Source organism: Ammospiza nelsoni, chromosome 3 (genome assembly GCF_027579445.1).
Source record: "Ammospiza nelsoni isolate bAmmNel1 chromosome 3, bAmmNel1.pri, whole genome shotgun sequence".
Lineage (NCBI taxonomy): Eukaryota > Metazoa > Chordata > Aves > Passeriformes > Passerellidae > Ammospiza > Ammospiza nelsoni.
Window position 1 is genome coordinate 64,661,009 of NC_080635.1, and position 14,484 is coordinate 64,675,492.

General features: G+C 34.4%; 1 protein-coding gene across 1 annotated transcript in view; it reads left to right on the forward strand.

Annotated features, from left to right (window-relative positions):
• TBC1D32 (TBC1 domain family member 32) overlaps nucleotides 1-14,484 on the forward strand; it is a 74,384-nt gene that overhangs the window by 58,997 nt on the left and 903 nt on the right. Inside the window, exons 29-33 of the mRNA XM_059469492.1 lie at nucleotides 6,773-6,842; nucleotides 7,646-7,761; nucleotides 8,755-8,909; nucleotides 10,343-10,483; nucleotides 12,298-12,486. Coding sequence (XP_059325475.1) covers nucleotides 6,773-6,842; nucleotides 7,646-7,761; nucleotides 8,755-8,909; nucleotides 10,343-10,483; nucleotides 12,298-12,486 — 671 coding nt within the window. The remainder of the gene's footprint in view (nucleotides 1-6,772; nucleotides 6,843-7,645; nucleotides 7,762-8,754; nucleotides 8,910-10,342; nucleotides 10,484-12,297; nucleotides 12,487-14,484) is intronic.

Sequence of the window (14,484 nt, forward strand, 5' to 3'; positions counted from 1 at the left end):
AACATAGTGAAAACCTTAGTTCTTGGTTTTCTTGAGCCTTAAAGATTTTCTTTTAATGATAAACCAACTCTGTCTAATATTTATTTTTGTATTTTCCATATGAGAGAGTGTTTTTGGGTCTTATACAGGCACTGCTAGGCATTAATTCTGGATAAGTTTGCCTGTTCGGTAATCAAATAAAGGCTCCGACATTTAATGGGTTGTCTAAGAAAGAGTTTTCATGTGCAAATGCTTTTGATATTCCATGTGCTTTAATGAATAAAAGCTTGGAAATGGGAGAATAAGAAGTCTTCTAAAGAGTAGTCAGCAATCTGGTGGTAAGAGGTAGACAGAGGGCTGGTGATGCCCTGTTGAGTTCTTTCCCTGTGAGCAACAGCATTATCACAGACTTCTTTTGTGAAGAGTTCTCTAGCCCAGAAAAGAGTGTTGCTCAGGTAAACACCATGTATTATCAAAGGTTTATTTTAACTTTTATATGAAAACAGTTATTAAGTGTTCATAGCACCTTTTCCAGACAGGTGTAGCCATAAGGGTTAACCAGGGAAGTTAGTTTAGGCCAATAAATTTGTGCTGATTGACATGAAACAAAAGTCTGGCTCTAAAACTGAATCTGTGATCATATTCTAATTCTACTCTGAAACAGTAAAAAGACATGATTTTAGGAATGGGTCATATAGCTAAAATGACGTTCATTTTGGGTTCTTTTTTACATCATAAAATAAGCAGTATGGCCTTCCTATGAAGGGAGGGTGATGAGCATTGAGAACCCAGGATGCATCGTGCTTCCTACGTTTGTACCAAAGGGACAGCAAAACACACTCAAATCTTTATCCGACCTTATTTGTTTAAAATTAGATTTCTCACTGATTTAATAATGATTGGCCAGATTTCTGTACATTTCCCAAGATTTTCTGGTAGTTTTTATGAAGCATTGCAATTGCTTCAAGGACAATTATTGAATGCCATGTTATTTCACAGTATGTTTTTCATATCCTCCTGTAAGAGCCATCTAACCTAAATCCTAAAACTAGTAACAATAGAGACTTTTTTGGTATGAGGTAAAGCTAATGAGTTGTTAGAAGGTAACAAAATAAATTTGGGTCTGAGGAACTGAAAGCCGGTTTCTAATAATTGTTTCATTTCAATGAAGAAAAGTCACATTTTGCATGAAAGTGGATTCAGTACAGCACATAGATATTCAGCGTTTATCATGTTTCCTGAAATTAGATTTCGATTATCTTAAAAAAATGACAGCCTTGTAAACCTGTAGCTAGTTGTAATTAGAATAACACAGTCATCCATCTGTCGTGGAACCCCTTAGGATTTCAGTCTCTTATAAAATTTGCAAATATGGAAAAATTAAATTAGATTGGGTTGTTACCGTTTTCAAGATAAGAGAGAAGGAAAAAATATCTGATAAAAAACTATGCAGTTGCAATATTCAATTATAAACAGTAACACAAATCTTACATGAAGTTTACTTTCTGCTAGCAGCAACAATACTGCTGTGATGCTTATTCAGATGACTGAATCTGTGCGTATGTTGATGATCTCTGTCTGTCCCCTTTCCTAGAATTAATAGTTTCTAGTTTGCTTTTATTTTTTCTTTCTCCTTTATAAACCCTAAAACATTGAAAACCAAACCCTTGGTGTCTAGCTGTAATAGGTAATAAAATGGCAATAAATTGAAATTTGCTGTAGTAGTAAATACCATGCATTATATATTAGGGATACGAAGTTCCTAAAATAGCCTCTTCCCTTTCTGTTAGCAAATTCTAGTTCAATGTAACAGAAATGCTTTGTTAAAATGTCATAGTTTTCTCAAGGTTTAAACAACCCATTTATCAGAGAAATGTGAAGTCATCTAATGTATTGGTGTTTTGTGCTTCTTAATTGATCTCCATGATGTGTTGCAGACCGTGATGTGTTGCAGACACTTGGGACTGCTGCAATGTTTTGTGTTCAGCAGGTTTTTTTTGGGAGCTCTGCTTTTGCAGATGAACTTGCAGTCGAATCCTCTGTTTCCACTGGACTTTGTCTCTGAAACAGCTCTGTCATTTACTGCCAAAGGGACAGAACCTCTGGGATTTCAGGTCTTGGCCATAAAACTCAAATGTCATGGTGTGTTCCTTCTCCTAGATAAGTCTAAGTTCTCTGACTGAACAAAATCTTTAGGAGCTTTCTAGCATTTAATGAGCTCTTAATCTTCAGAGGGTCAGGTGTGTCAGGTAACAAACTGAGAAATTTTAAAAACACCAGGGGCAATGTATCAATATAGAGCTGTTCAGGAGGAGCAGCAAACGAGAAACACTGATTACAACCTGAAATTGTGCTGAAAGGGAAGGAGAAGGAAGGGAACTTTTCCATTCTTTCTGCATCATTTGATAAATTCACTTCTTCAAACTGTCCACCATTCTGAAGATGCTGTTATCAGAAAGCATTTTACCCATTGCCAATTTAGGTAACTGGATGGAAAATGTGCTTCATTCTTAATGAAGCTGTTGCCAGAAACAACTTGAGCATTTGAGATGATCATTACATAAGTTGAAGTTCCAGATATCAATATTTTGGTCTTGTATTGTTATGATGAGTATTGATGGCATAAAAAATACTTCAGATAGTCAAACTAGAATTATGCATAAGGTTACCTCTGAGAAGTCATCACCATTCTCCAGCAGTCACTCTTAGATCTTGTTTACATTGTCTCCAATCCCAGTTCAAATCCAAGAAAAGTAATAGTTTTTTTTTTTTTTTAAAGATTACTTTATAGACATTTCTATCAATGAATGTGAAGTCAGACTGTCAGAAGTGTTCTAGATGAGTAGCTGGTTGAAGGAGGTGACATCATGAAAAAACAGTAGCAAAATGGCAGAACAGATTGTGGAGAAAAACTCATAAATTTTGCTCTGCCACAAGTCTAAATAATGTTTAAAATAGAAAACTTTCATAAGAACTTTAGAATGAGAAAGGATAGTTACTGGCATAGCATAAAGATTAATATTGACTGCCTGGGTATCTGCCAATGGACAGGGTTAGTGTTTAGGTACCTGTTGAAGAGAAAGTGAAAACCTGCTGGTTTGTTAACATAAATAATAAATCAAAGGAAATAAATTATGAGTTCCATAATTCAGTTTATATGGACAAAGCCATAGACTAGAAATCTGATAGCAAATATACCTATATACTTCTAAGTATTTTAAAGCATTTGTGAGAATCATGCAGGTGGCTCTGGCTATCATGGTATTTTCAACTGTTTGCAGAACCTTTACTTAAATATTTTCTTTGAATCAAAAGTCTTTTTCATCCATAGCAAGAAACCTAATCTTTCTTATTGTCACTGAAGTTAAAATTTAGCATCCATTAGTATATTCCAAAGAGTATTTATATAGATATAAAACCATTTGGCCTGGGCACCAGGAACTGAAAGAGCTAAACCAATAATGTGAGTGACAGCTTTAGTAATATTTTTTACTTAAGACAAAATGGAAGCCAGTTGTGTCTTTGGTGTAACAGCACTTTAAACAGGGAAATAAATTAAATATTATCCAAAGACCATACAAGTTACATGACATGTGCTGTAAAGCTGTTTCAGCTTAGCATCCTGTCATTTCAGTATGAATGCTATGTAGCCCATTTTCTGAATTAACCACAGAAAAGCTTTGTCATGGTAAGAGGAAAAATTAGTAAGAAAGCAATCCTTAATATAAATTGTAAACTTAATTGAAGTGTAGGCTGACCAGAAAGAATGCCACAGGACTGTGCATGTTAGTTTAATTTATGCTGGAGTGCTTATAGCTATAGACTGATTTTAATAATTTAAAAAATCATGCCTCATGGGGGTCTCTTTTTGTGCTCCTGAATGCTACAAAACATTTTGAAAAGTGCTGCCCATTGAGGTGCTTTCTAAGAATTTGCTTAAATCGTAAATCAGCTCCTAGAGAATTTTGATATTCGTCAAGACACCAGTTTAATTTTGGCTTCTGTTTTACAGTGTTTTTCATTTTTAAAGAAAAAAAGTGTGAAATATCTGTTCAACATAGATTATTTTCCTTAAAGATAAATAAAAAGGAAGCTGCCAAAATATGTTGTTCATTCAATTTAATAATAGCCAGAGTGCTGTATCATATTATTAATTCACAGTTCAGAGAGGTGGTCTGGCCTTTGATGATGAATGGCATTCTTATTTAGAGAAGTGATTTTTCTCCATGCCTTTTTGTTATGAAACCTTTTGTGTTTCAAGACAGTTATATCAGGTGTATTGAAAAATATTTGTCAAAGCATTTTTGTATAAAATTAACTCAGTGCATTAAATCAGATATATGGACATCATCACAATAGTACAGTCACAACAAGCAAGCTTTTTGTCCATGGATTGCAATATTCCACTTGTTTTTCATAGCATTTTTCTAAGTTTAATGGAGCATTTAAGGTTTCTAGGTCCAGTTTTTAATCAGTGGAAAGTAGTCCTTTGTGTATTCTAAACGACTTCACAGTGTTCTTAGGCCTAGTCTTCCCAGTTTGTTAAGTAATAAGCAAAAGGGAAAAAAAAAACTTTTGACCCAGGACAAAGAAACACAATTTTTGGATTAGGAGGATACAGAGCTGTGATTATGTGGAATACAGTGGTGTCTGAAAGCAAGAGGTTTAGTTTTGATAAGGTACTGTGTGCTAGAGAATTATTATTCAGTCCAGACTTCAAGTTAATTTTATCTTCCTTCACAATACAGAAAAAATATGAGAAGGAAATGTGGTGGGAAAAAAAAAGCCCTTTCCAGCCACTGAGAAATTGTTACAATAGAGAAGAGAAGTCGATGAAAATCAGTGAAGTCAGTTGTGTTCTTTTAATGTTAATGGACAATGAGCATTCAGTACTTGCTGTAAACTGTTACAGGGCGGACACTGGGGGCTGTGACAGCTTTTCTTTGTTACACCCTTGCTGGACTGGGAAACCTGCATTGCTACCCACAAGAGGATCAACCTCAAAATGGAAGCAGGTCTGCAATGGAGCTTAGAGGTCATTGCTGTCCTTGCCATGTGCTGCCATTAAACTTGGTGGTGTTAGGACTGAATTAGTCATTAGCCACAGCCAACTCATTTAAATTCCCCCTATTTCCTAGGATGTATGTATGCCTCTTGCCTTCCCACTTGCACACACAAACTTGAAGATATATTGATTTCATACTGCAATTGCAGCCTGAGTAAACAGGTAACTTGGAACAGGAGCTGTAAAAAGTTATAAATGTTTCAGTTATCTCCATGGGGTTTTAACTGAAATACCCTGTGAAGTTAATTGTATTCTTCCAAAGATTGTGCTGCTGGTATGCTATGTAAAAGATATTTGAACTTCTGTTCTTTGGATTGCATAAAACCTCTCTGATGTGTGTTTATTGTTTCAGTCCCATCAGATTATTGAGTAAGATAATTTTATTCAAAGAGCAGTTGATATTTGTTATGTATAAATATATTGTCAAAGGTACAAGGTTAACTTCTGACAATGCTAACACAAATTATTGTTCTCTGAAAAATATAAAACAGAGTGGGGTTTTATTCTAGCCATACTTACTCTGCTGAATTTTATTGCTTCATTGTTGAGTGTATTTTGCTGTATTATTTTCTTCATAAAAATTTTGCCCTACTCCATCTGATATGAGCAGATTGAATCTTATTTTTTTTGGGTTTTGGTGGGGTTTTTTTGTTTTGTTTGTTTGTTTGTTTTCCCTTTGAGTCCTTTCCTCCCTGAACTTGTAACTATTTCATCTTTACTACCTTAGTCCCTGTTTATGTGGCAGGAACGTAGAGTCTTTACCTACATGAATAGTCAGGGAATCCTTCACTTTGATTTCTGTGTCTGAGGATATAGGAAAAATTCAGAAGAAGTTACTGTGTGATTTGCTTAATTAGATTTTTACATTTATTCTTTACATGAAAATAACTTCTGCTGACATATCTCTTATTTACATTTTAAACTAATGTTGTCAGTTAATAAGGGTTTCAATTTGTTTCATTTCTTTCTGGTTTTAAGCAGCACTTTCAAAGAAGTATATTCAAGGTTTATTCCCTGAGCTTTGTAACTCATAATATTATAAGACTGCAATTTTTATCTGTGATATAGTTATCTTAGATGATAACATGTACCTGACAGGGAAAATGCCCATTTAAAATTCAATTTCGAATTTAAAATTTTGAGGAAATGCTACAGGAGTTGTTTGCTATAAATCCTTATTTATAAATTTTTTCTAGCTTGGATTTTTAATTTAAACAACTGCGGAAAATGGGGTATACTTTACTATAGAAAAAAAATGCATGTAAATATAGGATTTAATTAATGTATTAAATCTATCAGTTTTAAAGTTTTCTGTGATTCATATCAGAATAGAATTTTTGTTAATAAAGTTGGAATTACAGCTAGGAAATTTTAAGGCCTCTGGAATGGTACAAAGTGGATCAGAATAGGCTGTCTTTTCTGATTTCTAGGCCAGAAAGGATGAAGTTCTACTAAGATATGGGGCTGAAAATGATGTTGCTTGCTGTAAATGTAATGATAACCATACCAACCATGAAGATTTCCTTAAAACAAGGGTGATTTTCATTTTTAAAAGAGTCTTGTGAAAAATGGAGATTTTTTTATGACTCCTTTCCAAATGCTGCTAAAATAATTTTGAATAGGAGACAGTTCTCCAGAATTGATATTCATACACAGAAAGAACTTTACATTAGCATTCAGTTCAAATCATATTTCTTGTAACAGTTTATTTAATTTATTTTGTTTTAGCCATGGATGCAGATGTGAAGAAAGAAAACCTTTCATCTGTGCAGCAGCTTGGTGTTGAAATGACAGTCAGGTACATGGTATTAAAATATTTCCCTAGAGTATTTCTAGGATTTGTTTGATTTTCATGGAATGACTTTAATAATACTTAATCCATCAACTCATTGCTTTATAGCATTTAATCTAAGATAAACTTTAAGAAAATGAATTCTAACTAGAATTGAAAAAGGTATTAGAACAGAATTAAATTATCTTTACAGTTTATGTATGTTATTATCCTCTATTTTTGTAAAGACTAATTGTAATGTGCTAGTAAGATTTACCATAAAATTGCATTATCTTGAATTATGTGGCTTTTTTTCCCTCGCATTACTTCTCTAAATGGTTCTGTTTAGCTAAGCTTAGTTATATGTCATTTAAACATTTTATTTGGCTGGGAATTTGCAGAGCTGTGATGAAGGAAAAGCTTAGATGTCTGTACTTCCACGGATTGCTATCTTTAGCATTATTGTTTGAATTCTGATTATAATAATTACACGCACAATAATTATATCGAATTCTAAATATTGTACGTGAAGAAACTGAGTTGTGTGTGATGGAGTACTTGCTCATCCCCACCACTGTCTCTAAAACTGAACTAAAGGCAATTTGGGTGAAGATTTGTAACAATGAGCAGCAGATGTTTGCTGTGAATCCTTTCTAGATAGAGCACAAGTTTTATTTAATGATCTATGTGTATATCTACAGCATAGTTTTAGTGATGAACAACTTTATGACAGCTTAACTTTTACAGGTTTATTAAATATGAGTTCTTCCTTTTTAGGAATTCAAAAAATATTAAAGAGGGTTTTTTTTTTTTTACACTTTATGAAATAGATATGGAAAATACTTAAACTTGCTAAAAGAAGATGCTGAAAATGGGCTGTGTTTCGTGTTAAAGAATTGTGAGGAGTTTCTGAAACAACAGCAAAGAACTGTGGTATCTTCACTTTGTATCCTTTCCTGATGGTATAACTTATATTGTCTAAAAATTTCAGTGGAATTTGAACTCCTGGTTTGTACTTTTAATAGAGGTATAGGTGTGTTATATTTATGGAAAGAAAAAGAAAATTAAAAGAGCACTTTTACTTTGAAATTTTATTAAGTTAAATGCATTCCCAATGCACTTAGGAAAATGTTCACCCTTTTGTTCCCATACTTTGTTAGAAGTGCAACTCACATTCACTTTTGTCATCAACTGTTTTGGACTGGGATCACATCTTTGGATGTGATAAAGAGCCTGCAGCAATGCACCTTTGAACATTAATGAGTATTTGAGGTACTCCCACAATACCAACACTGTTAATGATACTGCCCATGTAGTGATAAGTGTGATAAATGTAGTCAGATCAACAGCACTGGTTAGACTTCTGGTTCTTTTGCATCTACTGTGGAACTTCCTGTAAAAAAAATTAAAACAGATAATAGCTTTTCAAGCAGCTTTGCTATATTATTCTCTGTTTAACTTGCATACCACTATTAAATTATACTTCAGGTATATTACTCAGAATGTGCTAAATCTCATTTTTAAGGCTTTTTACTTTTTTTTCCCCCAATAATTTTAAGTCCTGTTTTATTCCTCCACTCTTCTTCTTTCTTGCACTTAATAAGCACACTCATTTTGGTGCAGATTTTTTTTGCATTTACTTACTTTTTTGTTTTTTATAAATCACTTTTACTGATTTAGCTTGACTGAAAAATAGCTTGACATATGGACTGAAAAATTTTAGTATATGGGGAAAACAGCTTAAATTGTTGCTCTTAGTTCAGTTTGAGAGACAACTGTGCCTTGATGCTGTCTTCTGTGCAGCTCTGTTCCCCTTGGCCATGCCTAACAACCCAGCTCCTGGCTCTGTGTGCAAGGACCTCGGAAGGAGGAGAGCTGTGGTTGCTGCAGGAGAGTGAGGAGGAGATCTCTGCCCAAGTTCCTTAACCTTCCTGTCCAGGCTGCTTGCAGGAGCACTGTGCTGGTTATGACTGGTTTGCATCTTCTGTCTTCCTCATAATGTCAGGGGACAGGGAGAGGACACTGATGTTTCTTCAGCAATTTTCACATCTTCTTGCTTCAGCATTTCTCTGGCTACCAAGACTGCATTTATCCGTAAGAATTTGTAACCTGTTTCTTTCTGAAATGCTCCTCTGAAAGTTTGAAAATGAGATTTTATTAATCTCCTTAGTTTTTTTTTTTTTCTTGGCATTTTTGTTTGTTTGTTTGTTTACTTTTCTATTGCATTATATTATCCTTAAACCCCACTAGCTAAATACATGACCCTGAAAAATTCATGGAAAAATGTTGATCTGATATTTGTTCAAATTTTTTTTTAAAAGGAGAGAAGTAGCAGGTGGACTGAAGGCAATGTTAATGAATTTTAAAGCTGACAGTAAAACAAACTTTGTTAGTGGCACTAAATTCTGTGTGAAGTCAATGATACTGCTGAATGACCTAATTTTTTTAATTATCAGATTCCAGTAAGAGAGCAAGTCTGTCAAACTGATTTTTGGTTTCTTTTTAGTGACAGTTTTGAAATTTACTTAATATATTTGAGTATATTTAGTAAAATATAAAAATTATTACTGCCCAAGTACTGTATGATTGACAATTTAAAATTGTCAGTATCTGGATTGAGGTTGTAATAAAGGAAGCATCATTTCTATCTTTCATTATGGGAGTTCCCAGCTATTTAAAATAAAACCCTTTGTACATTGTCATGTTTTGAACATAAACTCTAAACTGTAGTAGAGACTTCCAGAGAACTCTGAGATACAAAAAGCAGATTAGATTCTGTGTTTCTTCTGCATGGAGGCTTCTGTAGCAATACTAAGTGATCTGTCTTGTCACTAGGAGGGGTGACAAGTCCTCGGTCCATTCAGCACTGAGTCTGGCCTGAGGTTGTTCCAACATAATGAAATTTGTGCTGAAATTTGCTTCACTTTGCTAGTGCTGAAAAACCACTGCTGCCAAGGATTCATTAGCTGGAACTGGGCATTGATATCCAGAGCCTTCCATAGTGATAAAACCTCTGCTCCTTTTGTGGTACACAATAGAATTTTGCTCACAGCCTCCACACATACTGCAAAGATATGTGCACACAAAAAACAAGTTGAAATACCATGAAGTTTTACTCCACCACAAAATGAAGGAAAAATATTCAGCAGAAATCAATCTTTTTTTTTTTTTTTTTTCTATTCTCCTGTTTAAAATACAACAACAGTTTCTCCATCCCTGTTTTGACAATTAAAGCCTGTATACAATAAGGAGCTAGCTAGCTACTAATGCACAGTAACAACGAGGATATATTTACTAACACTTTAGTTACCCACATGTTTTTCTTGATGGAAGTACAACCTATTTTGTTTATCCTGTTTCCTGTCTCTAAAATAATCAGAATTACTTATCTTACATATATAAAGGGTATATTTTTATATATTGTTCTCAGCAAGGCATTAAAAACCAACACATTTCTGCAGTCTGTAATCCTGTTCCTCAATTTCATTGTTGTTGATGATGATGATGGTGTTGTTGTTGTTAACCAGATGCACCTGCCTGTTACAACAGTGGAATATGGCATCCATCCAGTCTATTTTTGCAGTGCTCACCACGTTGAAATGTTGCTGAAAGCTGAGTTGCCCCTTGTCTGTTCAGCCTTCCACATGTCTGGTTTCACTCCATCCCAGGTAACCAATTCAAAGTCTATTAAATGATCATCAACCTATTGACTTAAATCTGCAAAACCAAGAACACTGAGGAACTACTGGCCATTTTTTTCTAAATGGCACTTGTGTGGTTATAAAACTGAGGGTAAGAGATAAAAACACATAGCAACTTATCTGAGTATCTGAAAATAGAAAGTGACTGACTCATAAAATAATACCAGTGTACGGGAGCTGATGACCTTTTATTACATGTTCATGAAGAAAAATTGATAAAAATAATATATAATAAATCCTTAGATTTAGCGTTTAAACAAAATGCCTTATTCCCTGGAATAATTATCTAAATCTTCCATAGGAGAGAAATGGGTAATTTGCAGTAATTATATATTGGGAAGCAGTTCCTGTGATATTAGAGAAAAAAAAATTTTTTATGAGCTACTATAACTATTGCAATCAGGTAACACACTGTTCTTTCATATTAAAGAAGTGTTACAACAGCAGAATAATTATCTATAACACCAGCTTTCATTTTGCCTACTTACAACAATTGTTTGGTAGTATTGAAAGCTGTGGCTGAAGTATTGTTTGTGAAGATTGCAATCATGATGAAGGGTAAAGAACTCTGTGCAGTGAGTTAGATTGTCCATGCAAAGGACATCTTGCCAGAGTGAGAAAGTGTACTGCTGTGCCAAGGCAAGAAAAATATTTTTCATCCTATGCCTTCAAAATTCCTTTTTGCTGCAAGATTTGCAGCTGAAGAGACTCTCTAATGGGGCAGATGCCAGTATGGTACAAACATTGCTTAAAGTAGTCATCTTGGAGTTTGGTTTTTTGGTGAGAAAAGAGTGGCAGATGAAGGAATTTATCTCAGCATAGGAATAAGGTGCTTGCAATAAGGTTCCTGTTTGAGGATGAAGAAAATACAAGGGGACAGTCACTCCTTCAGCTATTCTTGTGCAAGTAATACTATTTTATTTTTTAAATTGTGTGCACTCAGTAGTACACTAGACACTGTTCGAAACTGCTAATAATGATGTTTTTCATTTATTTAATGAGCTACTGAAATACCACTTGTGGGTACCACTATATCTTCACTGTGATTTTGCAGTTTTACTGCAGCATTAAAAACAAACTCTGAACTGTAGAAACAATTTTGATGTATTTAAGTGATTGTGTGCCTCAATAAATACCTCAAAACAGATTTACTGCCAGACTATGGTTGTCATCTAATTGGAATTGTGGTAATTCTGCTGCATATTTTTAAACACTTTAAGGAATGATTAGCAGAAGATTTGTGGTCTAGAACCAAATGAAATGTTCATTATACCTCTTAATACATTGTAATTTAGATCAGGGCAAAGAAGTCACTGTGTTCATACTCACTTCATTAAATGAAAATGTGTTTTAGGGGAGGACCTTATGTTCATTTATAATGCAGATAACTACTTTAATTGAAAGGAAAACCCGTGTTGAACATGTCTTCATCACTGTCATTACCCTTTAGGACACATTTAAAACAAAATCTTGAAAAAAATCACTTTTTCTTTCATTGGGCTTTGAGTTTCAACGTCAGGAGGCGCTGGAATACATTCATACAAGTGAGCTGCATGGATACAGGCTGTAATGTTTAGTCTAACTCACTAAGAGTCTGTTCAAAGGCTGTGCATTAAAAATGGTGAAAAAATTGGCTTCTTTTGTACTTTATGCCTTTTATTTTCATAGCTGGGGTAATGTTACAGGGAAAAGGTTCTGTAGTATAGAAAAGAGATAAAACTGATTAATTATGACTGAATGTATAGAATGATTTAATGATATGTCATTTTATTCTCATCTAGATCTGTCTGCAATGGATAACTCAGTGTTTCTGGAATTACATGGATTGGAGTGAGATCTGTCACTACATTGCCATATGTATTTTTCTTGGTCCTGATTATCAGATATATATATGTATTTCTCTGTTCAGACACCTACAGCAAGACATCCTGAAGCACACAGAAGCCCGAGATCTTCAGGTTTTTCTGAAAGTAAGGGTTTCCTAATTTTTCAACTGAGGAGAAGCAAAACTCTGAATACTCAGGATATATACATTACTTAATCTGAAACTCTTTCTGAATTTCACTTAGTCATTTTAAACAAGTGAAATAATACTTTAATTTTATTTCTTCCCTAGCAGGAAATTGTGTATAGTATTTTCCAGAAAATAGTTTTCCTGCATTTTTTTACTGAGCAATTTTGTTCATGAGCAAAGAAAATGGGCACATTAACTTGGGAGAGCATTTGACTCAGTTCTCTATATGTGGGCGCAATCTCACTGAACGAGGTGCTCTCCAGAAAGGTGGGTTTGCACAGTTGTTTCTTGCTGAAGCTTGTAGAGATGTGGCACAAAGCTGATCAAGGTGGTAGTTTGAAGAAATGCCAATTACCATGCAACCAGCCTCGCAATTTCATATTCTTTCCCAATTATAAATTATGCTTGGGGTTTTTTACAGGGTAGTGCAAAGCTGTAGCTGCAGTCATAAATTGATACGGTATCTTACTCTTCTTCACAGGGATATTTTTGTCTTTTTTGCTAGTTTTTTTTCGCCTGTCAAAATTTTTTTGTGAACTAGATATCTGCATCTTAGTCTGTCTCAAGAGTAATAGTTTTCTGACTAGTTTGCCTCCAACTAACATATGCTTAAATATGGAAAAGTATCTCAGCCCAATCAGCTTCCTTGAAAATGTTTGCTACACAGTCTAATGAATGTATTGTTTTGTTTTCCCTGGTTTTGGACAAAGTGTCTTAAAAGCTGAATCTTGATGGCATTGTTGGATTGAATATGTAAAATAAAGAAGAAAGAAATTGTACATTGCCACATGCAGTATAAACAGACTAAAGGTTTGGCATGGTACTGTTTAATTAATGAGAAAAGAATGTAAATTAATGCAGTACTGGAACATCTGCAATTTATTGAGTGACCAGTGCAGAAAAAAAGGAGCATATTTAACTTGAACTCTTGCTATTGATAAGTCTTAATTAATTGAAACAAAAAAAAAAAAAAATTAACTGTAGAATGGTTTGGATTGGAAGGAACCTTAATCATCATCTAGTTCTAATCCATCTTCCACTACACCATTGAGCCTGGCCTTGAATACTACCACAACTTCATTTCAGTGCCTCACCATCCTCACAGTAAAGCTCTTCCTCATACCAAATCTAAACCTACCCTCTTTGAGTCTGAAGCCGTTCCCCCTTGTTCTGTCACTACATGCCATTTAATTCCAGATACATGTGTGTGTATATATATAATTTTATATTCCACTGTAGTCAGCTTTCTCACAGTGCATAAGGAGCAACTTGGAAGGTAAAATCTTACTTTTGCTTTGCTTCTATGTAGAGAAGAAGAAATATAAAGACTATTTTGAATTCCTGTTCAGATGCCAAAGTGCAGTTTTCCAAGCCTGAGTAGATGTTCTCAGGAGAATTCTACTTAGCAGAGATTCACAGTTAATACACCAGAGGTACAGCTTATGTCCACAGAGACTGGCTCCAGAGTTTTTTGCAGCACAGGCTGCCAACAGTGGTAATAATGATTAGTAGATGATGAGTACATAACAGTAACAAATTAACCCTTTTTCCACTTAACCATTCTTCAGTATCCTGTGTGCTGTGGGGCATCCTCCTTATCCCTCCAATATAGTAGCCATGAGCAGGAACATTATCTATTTGTTTTCTGAGGGCACTTCCTTTTACTCTGTGTTTTGGAATTAGTAAGAATTATTCACTTTTAGTAGTGCAGAACGGTTTATTCTGGTTTTATTTAAGCACTTCATGAAAATCTTCTTTTATCATTGATTTAAAAAAATCCTCATCTCCTGTTTTTCTTTACAACCTAGCTGGATACAAAAGCCAACCATAAACTTATACCATGTGCTGGTGTAGGAATCTTCTTTCAAAAGAATATTTTAGTACCTGGCTTTCTCTTCTTAAAGTTTACTTTCATTTCCTTAAAAATCTTCAATGAAATGTTCTCCAGAAATTA